We start from the raw sequence: 10,904 nt of genomic DNA on the forward strand, positions 1-10,904 counted from the left end.
CCCGACCTCAACCCAATTGAGATGGTTTGGGATGAGTTGGATCGCAGAGCGAAGGAAAAGCAGCCAACAAGTACTCAGAATATGTGGGAACTCCTTCAAGACTGGTGGAAAAGCATTCCAGGTTAAGCTGGTTGAGAGAATGCCAAGAGTGTGCAAAGCTGTCATCAAGGCAAAGGGTGGCGACTTTGAAGAATACATTTTGATTTGTTTAACACTTTTTTGGTTACTACATGATTCCATATGTGTTTATTCATAGTTTTAATGTATTCACTATTATTCTACAATGTAGAAAATAGTAAAAATAAAGAAAAAACCCTTGAATGAGTAGGTGTGTCCAAACGTTTGACTGGTACTGTATGTCTAAAGAAGAGCACACGCACACAAAAGTCACACCGGAGAGAATGCCTGACATTGGTGACTTAGAAAATGACCTAGATTCAGGCAGCAAAGAGCAATTATAATCATTTCCCCAGCTTGGCTTTTTAATCTTCATTTTGCATGCTGCCTGTTGTCTGACCTGAACTTTCAAGCCAGGGGAACACACTGTGCTATGAAGAAATGACTAATCTTATGAATTTGTTGCAGTCTCACACTAACACGAGGTTTGCCCATCTTATTTATTGTGGAATAAAGTTGCCCCATCTGAATTCTGTTATACACTAAAAGACACCTCCAGGGCACACAATACTATTCAGTATTTAGGAACACAACATTTTTGGGGGAGTATTTCCAAGATAAAACACCTAAATGTGGTTGTAGCTCTTGTTTTCAGGGCACGTTCACCACAAAGTCTATGGAACTAGTCAGTCAACATGGTCTAATTAGTCAAACCTGAGAAGCTATTTAAATCATCTCTTTGCCTGATGGTAGGTTGTACATGTAAAAACAGCCACTATGTTGCACCAACTCACTGTCATAATGTTTATCTTTCTATATACTGTACTACAGTACATATCTAGTTGCTGCCACTCCAGCTTCTACCCCCAAGCCATAAGACTGCTGAACAATTCATCAAAAAGTCAAAACTGTTCGCTGCTCTGGCACCCCAATGGTGGAACAAACTCCCTCACGACGCCAGGACAACGGAGTCAATCACCACCTTCCGGAGACACCTGAAACCCCACCTCTTCAAGGAATACCTAGGATAGGATAAAGCAATCCTTCTGCCCCCCCCCCCCCCCCCCCTTAAAAGATTTAGATGCACTATTGTAAAGTGGCTGTTCCACTGGATGTCATAAGGTGAATGCACCAATTTGTAAGTCGCTCTGGATAAGAGCGTCTGCTAAATGACTTAAATGTAAATGTAAATCAAATGGCCACCCGGACTATTTACATTGACTATCTATGCATTATCTATGCATAGTCACTTTACCCCTACCTACATGTACAAATTACCTCGACTAACCTGTACCCCCACACATTGACTCGGTACCGGTACCCCCTGAATATAGCCTCGTTATTGTTATTTGTTAATTTTTATTTAATTTTTTACTTTAGTTTATTTACTAAATATTTTCTTTAACTTTCTTGAACTGCATTGTTGGTTAAGGGCTCGTCAGTAAGCATTGCCCGGTAAGGTCTACACCTGTTGTATTCGGCGCATGTGACAAATAAAGTTTGATTTGATCAGATAATTAAGAAACAAAACAAATGGGGAAATGGGCATTGAAACTGTCACGCTGCTTCGGAAATCATGCGTCAGATACTTTCATTTGGGAGAGCATAATATTCATGACGCCCGCACAGACTGGAGAAGCAGCGTCAGTGTCAATAGGTCAGAGAGAGAATAGCGGTGTCAGAGAGAGAATAGAGGTGTCAGAAGGCATTTAAAAACAAACGCACGGTAAGGTCAGCAGAGATGTACCTGGCCGGCTTGTTGATGTGGAGGAGAGATAAGACGGGTCAGTCGGAAGCGGTTATTAATTGGCTCTTTTCAGCTGGATTCCTCTGAAATCTGAACATCGTGCCAAAGGATTGTGCAAATAACTCAATATAAGCACTATTATATCATTCATCAGGAGCTACACCATGTCCCTATTAAGAAGGAAACCAAGCAAGACCTCTGGGTTTACAGAGAAATGTATTGCAGTCATGCTTACCCAAACGTAATTGTTGGGCAGAACACTGGACCCCAGCTGAAGCGAAATGGCTTTCACAGTGTCCCCTCACATTGTCTCATTCATCTCAAGTCTCTCATACAAATATTTGGTTGTCTTATCTGCGGTCTGCAATTCCACTTTTGACACCAATGTAACAAGGGGCTCGTCTTGAAACCAGCAACCTCATTCATTTCCTATTTGAGAAACAATAGTGTAACATAATCTGTTGGTCCTTTTAGTTGCCCTGAATTAATTGTAGTATTCCCTAGAACAAAAACAAAATAGGTACAGAGCGGGCTGTTCTTTGGAGATAAATGAGTCTTTGTCTATAGTAGAACATCTAGACGTCTTTGCGTATGGTAGACACGGTCTTCAGCTCACCCATGGTAGAGATGCTAGCCCACAACAGATGTAGAACCTTCCCCTTTATTTTCACACATGCTAATCATGTCATTATCGATCCACTTTCAGCAGAAAACCTCCCAAGATATACGAATTCACACACGCGCATTGGAAAAGGCAACATGACATGGCAGAGCATAAATTAACATTTGTGACATACAAATGTCATGGCATTTAAACTACAGTACAGGACTATGTTCCTCCATTTCCATGACATTTTTAGAATGCATCTCCACTCAAAAGAAAATTGTTTAAGTTACTATCATTAGCTACTGGTTGATAATGTGAAGAACTCCATTGTCGTTGTCCGACAGCCTTAAGTCAGGTTCCATCAACATTGAATACTCTCTGCTAAAACAGTTGTACATGTGAGTGAACCAACAGCGAGATGGAGATGGCCCTCCGATATACTTTTGACTCTATTCACAGCTCCCAGACCAAGATCATTCCTGAGGCAAGTTCTGGCCAGACAAAACAATACCTAGCATTTACAATAACAGTACAAGGAGGACTGTCAACAACATTTTTATAATCATCCATCCTGCCCACTGTACACACACAAAATAACTACCGCCACTACAGTAAACAATGGAATGAGTATTTCCCGAATATTGTTTATAATGAATAATAATATGGTCCTAGAATTGATCCCTGTGGCACACCTGAATGCAGGTGTAAAATGTCTGACTCATGGCCACCTGCTGATACAATGATTTTAATCAATAAGCCCAGGTTTGTTAAAAGAGACACTCTTTGAGTTGGGTAATAAATGCCTCCCACTAAGCAAACGTAAATATAGGCTTGTTTACAATAGAATACTATAAGATTCAGAGTGATATCATCCCATGCCCTTGAATTACACAACCGAAATGTTCATGTAGATGTGTCTCGTCAGATTAAACAGCTCTCTAGGATATTTCTTTGAAAACAAATACCATTTGATCCACATTTCATTAGCTACTGTTAGAATGCAGTACTGTATTTATGGAGTTCTGAATTAAGGATACATATATTGAGACATGCTTGCGCCAGCTTTCAGCAGCTTGGGAATATTTCAATTTAAATCCCCACCGACTACATGTGAGTGTGGTGATGTGCAGACTAAATGGCTATGGCAACTCAGAAGTGAAGTGTAGTACAACTCATAAGTCCTTGGTGGACAATTGCAGACTTGTTGGGTCAGTTAGTACTTCATAGAACCCAGTCCAGAGTGCGACTCCTTCCTATGTGAGAGGTCCTTGGGAGGCTTCGCACGGTGCTGGTGACGCACTGCCTATACATATTTCAGAGTGTTTGTTCCTCTGTGAGTATGTTTCACAAGGTTATTGCGATAATCAGGTGAGGGGCTGAAAAATGACCTGACATCTTGTAGACAGGGGACATGGCAGACCCCACACCTCTGAATAATGCAGGGCTGTCTGTCAAGGGCTCACACTCACACATATGTGCACACACAGACATTTAAACGATCAAAATCGACCAATATATGTTGCCAAGTTTTAATTTACACTATGGCCTTGGTGAACAATCTACTTTCTGCTCTTTGCCTAAATTATTCTCTCTAAGTGATCTTCGAGGGCAAACCTTTTCAGTAATATCTTCCAAATACTTCAGCCAATTGCTTTGTGGCATGTTTTTTTCCAGTATTGCATTTCGACAGGACTGCATCACTGTAATTGAGTAGTTAATTTGTAAGACGGGTCACTCCAAAAAAAGAGGGAGAGTGAGTCATCTAGTCATTACAATTGTAAGTCAGTCAATAATCAATAAAATGCTGGGGGAGCGATCCCTCTCTATTCCCTATCCATGAGGATGTACTGCAGGCTAAAGACCAACTGTCCATTCCTATAGTATTATAATGAGCGGTAGTAAGAGTGGACCAAGAATTTACCTGGGAATCAGTATTAGAAACTGGTCTGAACTGGCCAGCAAGGCCCTGGCCATTCCACATTCAGGGGAAGGAGAGATGGAGTTATAAATTGTGATAGAGAGGTCAGAATGAACTCACAGACTGCCAACAGGGGCCAGCATCCATGTGGAACGCTTTCAACACCTTGTGGAGTCGCATGACGAATTGAGGCTGTTCTGAGGGCAACTCAATATTAGTGAGGTGTTCTTAATGTTTTGTACATTCAGTGTATATTGGGTGCTTGAAATGCTGAATTTTAGATTCGATTACACATAGGTTATTTTACTTTGTTTCAATGTTGATAGCGAAATAGTATATTTTAATCAACGTTATTGTTTTAATGTCATTCTGTCAGCCTCAGCGACAATTATTAGAATAATTCATTGGATGTTTTGTGCACAAAGGTGATGACTGAAGTGTCTTATTATAGATTTTCAAATCTGACTTCTCTATGTAGTCATCTACGGAGATTGTCTTTCTGGGCCCGTCGTCAGTTAAACTGCAGTACCGAAGCAAGACTGTAGGAGCAGTCAAAAACATGCTCCTAGACTGGACCCCTGGCCCCTTGGTCCAAACCCTGGCTCAACCCTAGCCCTAATTCTGACCCTTTTGTTCAACTCTGGCTTAACCCTTACCCTCACCCCTCTTAAACTCCCCCACACCCAAATACCCAATATAATCCCGAATTACCACATCAATCCACGAATCACTGTGATGAGGCCAATCGGTTCACTTTGGAATGACTGAATCCTTTCATTACTTACAACTTTACTTGACCTGTCAATTAGTCAACAATGGATAGCAGCAGCCCAAAGGTGACCAAATGTGAAAGTCCACATCACTTGCACAACAGCATGTGCCTTTCTACTCAGCAAGTGCTAATTGCGTATCACCTGTAGCCACTTTCCCAATGGATGTCCATCATGGCGCAACACTGCAGTCCAGTTTACACCTCCACTTGTCTGTGGCTGGGGAGTGTCAGGAAAGTAGGAACTTAATTACGCCTTGGTGATGGAGAGGGATCATTGAGCTAAACCTTCTGCAGTGAATTATAATGAGATGACCGTGATGACAGCTGTTGAACTACAGTGGCAAGAAAAAGTATGTGAACCCTTTGAAATTACCTGGATTCATGCATAAATTGATCATCAAATTTGATCTGATCTTCATCTGTCACAACAATAGACAAACATAGTGTGCTTAAACTAATAACACACAAATGATTGTATTTTTCTTTTCTATATTAACCAAGAAGGGATAATATGCTACTTTTGACAAAGACCTGGAGGCGAACAGTGAGGATGAGTCTGTAGATGTCTTTATAACTTCTAGGTCTAATATAGGATGGATCAAGACCCACATGGTGCGCACCATATAGGCCTGAGGCTCCTTGCATTTTGAGGTCCACAAAGCGCAAGCTGCTTTCTGACTCATCAAAGTCCTGATGCGAAGAGAGGCCAGTGCATGCTTGGTCCCATTTAACGCTCCTCGGGAGTCCAATCCCAACGTGCCTTACTAAATTTGAGAAGCGCACAACTTGCCCTCATTCTCTGAAACAAGCTGTGTGCCTGACACCGGCGCTCTTCCTTCGAGATTTACGTTGATGAAGGGAAAAAAACAGTATTGACTGTAGGCAAGTTGTTTACGGACCAGAAATTGCTCAGATGTTACCTAGGCCTAGGATATATCTGCTGGACACCATAGATTGAGTCATTTGACATTTATGGTGGACCTATTCTCTAACCGTAGCCTTGATTGCCATTACACACTAGCAGATACTTATTGGATTCAATCACACTAGAATAACATTAAAGAGAGGAAATTCCACAGAGGCAATAATTCAAGCCTCAATGCCTAGAGTGATGTCACCATCTAGCAAGGGAGACATGCATTTATTATATATTTTTTATTTCGCCTTTATTTAACCAGGTAGGCAAGTTGAGAACAAGTTCTCATTTACAATTGCGACCTGGCCAAGATAAAGCAAAGCAGTTCGACACATACAACAACACAGAGTTACACATGGAGTAAAACAAACATTCAGTCAAGTTGAGTTGTATGGCATTGAAGCTCGTCTGGAGGGTTGTTAACACAGTGTCCAAAGAAGGGCCAGAAGTATACAGAATGGTGTCGTCTGCGTAGAGGTGGATCAGAGACTCACCAGCAGCAAGAGCGACATCATTGATGTATACAGAGAAGAGAGTCGGCCCAAGAATTGAACCCTGTGGCACCCCCATAGAGACTGCCAGAGGTCCAGACAACAGACCCTCCGATTTGACACACTGAACTCTATCAGACAAGTAGTTGGTGAACCAGGCGAGGCAATCATTTGAGAAACCAAGGCTATCGAGTCTGCCGATGAGGATGTGGTGATTGACAGAGTTGAAAGCCTTGGCCAGGTCAATGAATACGGCTGCACAGTAATGTTTCTTATCGATGGCGGTTAAGATATCGTTTAGGACCTTGAGCGTGGCTGAGGTGCACCCATGACCAGCTCTGAAACCAGATTGCATAGCGGAGAAGGTGCGGTGGGATTCGAAATGGTCGGTAATCTGTTTGTTGACTTGGCTTTCGAAGACCTTAGAAAGGCAGGGTAGGATAGATATAGGTCTGTAGCAGTTTGGGTCAAGAGTGTCCCCCCCCTTTGAAGAGGGGGATGACCGCAGCTGCTTTCCAATCTTTGGGAATCTCAGACGACACGAAAGAGAGATTGAACAGGCTAGTAATAGGGGTTGCAACAATTTCGGCAGATCATTTTAGAAAGAAAGGTTCCAGATTGTCTAGCCCGGCTGATTTGTAGGGGTCCAGTTTTTCCTGCTCTTTCAGAACAACAGCTGACTGGATTTGGGAGAAAGAGAAATTGTGGCTTGGGCGAGTTGCTGTGGGGGGTGCCGTGCTGTTGACGTGCTGTACCTGGTAGCCAGGTGGAAAGCATGGCCAGCCGTAGAAAAATGCTTATTGAAATTCTCAATTATAGTAGATTTATCGGTGGTGATAGAGTTTCCTATCCTCAGTGCAGTGGGCAGCTGGGAGAAGGTGTTCTTATTCTCCATGGACTTTACAGTGTCCCAGAACTATTTTGAGTTTGTGTTGCAGGATGCAAATTTCTGCTTGAAAAAGCTAGCCTTGGCTTTTCTAACTGCCTGTGTATATTGGTTTCTAACATCCCTGAAACGTTTAACGTTTGCGTTATATGACGTCGCATCCCAGCAAATTACATATGTGGCGTTTGCTTAGGTACTTTAGGCACTGTAGGCAGAGTCATTCACACAACATTGAGAAACATCCATAAACCTCTCATGTGCATTTAGGCCTAGATATCGAAGAGTAATACGGCATTTGATTTAATCACGTCAGTTAAGCCAAATGTAAAGGTGTCTGTGGGAAAGGGAAAAGGGGGATACCTAGTCAATTGTACAACTGAATGCATTCAACTGAAATGTGTCTTCTGCTTTTAACCCAACCCCTCTGAATCAGAGAGGTGTGGGGGGGCTGCCATAATCAACGTCCACGTCTTCGGCGCCTGGGGAACAGTGGTGTAGTGTAGGTCTTTTTTTTACAGACAATGAGATGATCAGTAATCTCACATTAGGCTACATTACATAATCTTGTCCTATTCGTGATGGTATCAGAAGGCACTTTATGTCCAAGTGATCCATCAATTAATTAACATAATTCATCAAAATGAAACAATTGCCAAGTAAGTTGCTTGATATGCATTTATACAAGGCATATTGTAGTTTCCTTCCTTTGGACTGTTGAGTATTGAAGAAATGAGAACAACATCAATCATAAAGCATTATACAGAATGTTGACTTCTCTTATTTGATGTAGCACCATAGCAATATGGTAACATGACACCTTTCAACCTGGACTCAGGGATAGATGTAACAAAGTAAATATAAATCTGTATCCCTCCATTTAGTATGATATGTTACATTTCCGTATGATATGTTACGAATTGCAATTCATAGAATATGTAAAAAATGTGCAATTATGTATGATATGTTATGAATTCCAATTTGTTGTGGCTAACGTTAGCTAGGTGTCTAACAGTAGCTAGGGTTAGAGGTTAAGGTTAGGGGTTAAGGTTACGTTTAGGAGATACTGTAGGGGAAAGGGTTGGCTAACATGCTAAGTAGTTGCAAAGTAGCTAAAAAGTAGTAAGTAGCTGCAAAGTTGCTAATTAGCTAAAATGCTAAAGTTGTCTGTGATGGGATTTGAACACGCAACCATTGGGTTGCTAGACGTTTGCGTTATATGGCGTCCATTCTCCCTGACCAACCTCCCTCTTTTCATTTTAGCATAAGTAACCTTCTGTCTTATGTAACTATAACAAAGTAACATATCATACTAATTTTAGCGTCACAGATTTCCATGTACTATGTTACGTCTAGTCTGAGGCCAGGCTGCAACTTTGGAGGCACAATATAAACATCATGGTAATATATGGATAGGCTCCTAAAGTTTCACCCTGGTCGATTAATTCCTTGGTGTCGCGTGAATGTTTAATATCATTGACCGAGATACCCATCTCACCCAATCCATGCAAAAAAAAGTCTGAGGAGACGACGGTGATGACGTTTGAACAAAACCGGAGCAGCACGGGGCTGGTTCTGTATAAATAGCCAACAAAAGTTTCCAAGCAACAACAGAAGCAAGTGCAGTACACACGAGAAGAAAGAGTGAGGACCTGAGCTCTGAAATAGAAAGGGAGAGAATAATACCAAAGACACGGATAGTTGCCAAGAGAAATTAGCTGAAATTTGACTTGTTTCGCATTCTCTTAGTTCAAGCGCAAGATTTTGAGCACCATGGACAGCATCAGGGTCCGAGCACTCTTCTACCTGGGCGTCTGTCTGTCTGTCTTCAGTGTTGTTTGCCTGGGGCAGATGTCAGATGACAACAGACTCTCTTCACAAGAGGAACAATTTCCACTGGGATATGTCACCAGAGATTTGGTAAGTCAATTTACTAATTTACTTGGTTTTGTCCTTTTTGAGGATTTTAGGATAAAGCAGTTTGTTTCGATTCAAACCAATCCAGAACTTGTTCAAGTTTGATCTTTTTTTTTTTACCATCAACTGATGTGTGACTATTCTTTGATAGAGATGGAGGATAGTCTACTTTTACCTTACTTATTAAAATTAGCTATGTAGGCTTATATGTTATCTACATCAGTGGTTCTCAACTGGTTTTGCCTAGGTACCCACATTGAACCAGGTTGTCTCAATCGTGGCCCAATATTCGCATAAAGAATATAATATATATATATAATTTCTACACACTTGAATTGAAGTCGTTTAACTTCAGATTGTAGTATTTTTTCATAAAATAAAAAATGTTAAATGTTTTTTTACTCCAATGACCCATTCAAAACTTCACTCGACCCAAATGTGGGTCATGACCCACCAGTTGAGAATTGCAGATCTACATGATACATTTGTGTCCATTCTTTCCCAATATAAAGTAGCCGATTCTATCGTCCCAATTTCAAGCTAATGTCGAAAAATCGATGACATGCAATATTTATTTGGTCTGATAATGAAGATGGTTCTAATAATCTTTATTTGGGACTTTTTTTCAGGCTGATGCGCTCGAGAGGCTTCTGGAAGGCGTACAGCAAGACAACAGGATAGGTCTATCAGTGGAGAAAAAAGCAAGTCTCATTCCACGGGTAAGTAAATTAAGTCAAGAACCTTCGTTTTTTCACATCTACCTCATATCTCTCATTTCCAAAACGCAACAGGTTGTACCAGAGCCATTTATTTGGAGAGCCAGCATAGCCCATGGTGCTATGAGAAGTTGTCTGTTACATTGAATATGCTTTGATTTGGGAACAGAAATGTGCAAGTAGGACCTAACGAATTTAGGTCATCTCTCTCTTCTCTCATATATACAGTGTGATGTTGGAGAGCGGTGCGCTATGAAGCATGGGCCGCGCATTGGAAGGCTTTGTGACTGTCTGCGAGGCACCGCGTGCAACACATTTTTTCTGCGTTGTTACTGACCCTGGTCACATACCTATACCCTCAGACGCACAACATTTCCGAAACCCAGGCTTGTGATACTCCCAAGCACGTATGCCATTACCGATGTAAATGTCAGTCTGCATGTATGACTTTGTCTTGAGTACCTTTGTCTTCTAGAAGTATAAGTAAATGTATTTATTTGTTTATTAAAACATCTTCATAAAGCTCCATGCGTCCTCTTGCATTGTAGAGTACTAGCCTTTTGATGACCCATTTAAAAAAAAGTTCACTTACTATTTTCCTATTGCATTTGTAGCCCTACAGCTACATTTAAATCAGTTTAGGTTAAACTCCAAATGGGTTGCTTATAATGACATTGAAAATCGAAACATTTGATTAAGTTTCATCCATCAGAAATGCTGTCTAAAATGCTCTTTTTATTAGGCCTACATTTTTTAGGTCGGAATTTTGAACACATTTTAGTTCATGAATAAAAGACCAAGGTGATAACTGCACGTTTGG

At 41.1% G+C, this 10,904-nt stretch overlaps 1 protein-coding gene across 1 annotated transcript; it reads left to right on the forward strand.

The window, feature by feature from the left end:
* The first annotated feature begins 9,026 nt into the window (after nucleotides 1-9,026).
* On the forward strand, nucleotides 9,027-10,607 carry LOC129820369 (cocaine- and amphetamine-regulated transcript protein-like). Its single transcript, XM_055877438.1, has 3 exons — nucleotides 9,027-9,371; nucleotides 9,998-10,087; nucleotides 10,313-10,607. The coding sequence occupies exons 1-3, from the start codon at nucleotides 9,225-9,227 to the stop codon at nucleotides 10,418-10,420; spliced, it is 345 nt and encodes a 114-aa protein (XP_055733413.1). The 5' UTR covers nucleotides 9,027-9,224; the 3' UTR covers nucleotides 10,421-10,607.
* Nucleotides 10,608-10,904: the final 297 nt, after the last annotated feature.

This window comes from Salvelinus fontinalis, chromosome 22 (genome assembly GCF_029448725.1).
Source record: "Salvelinus fontinalis isolate EN_2023a chromosome 22, ASM2944872v1, whole genome shotgun sequence".
NCBI lineage: Eukaryota > Metazoa > Chordata > Actinopteri > Salmoniformes > Salmonidae > Salvelinus > Salvelinus fontinalis.

What these genes read in the sequence shown, in the direction of transcription:
- LOC129820369 (XM_055877438.1), top strand. Translation starts at nt 9,225, where the DNA reads ATGGACAGCATCAGGGTCCGAGCACTCTTCTACCTGGGCGTCTGTCTG. An exon ending in GATATGTCACCAGAGATTTG is followed by an intron (nt 9,372 to 9,997) that starts GTAAGTCAATTT and finishes ACTTTTTTTCAG; the next exon opens with GCTGATGCGCTCGAGAGGCT. An exon ending in AAGCAAGTCTCATTCCACGG is followed by an intron (nt 10,088 to 10,312) that starts GTAAGTAAATTA and finishes TCATATATACAG; the next exon opens with TGTGATGTTGGAGAGCGGTG.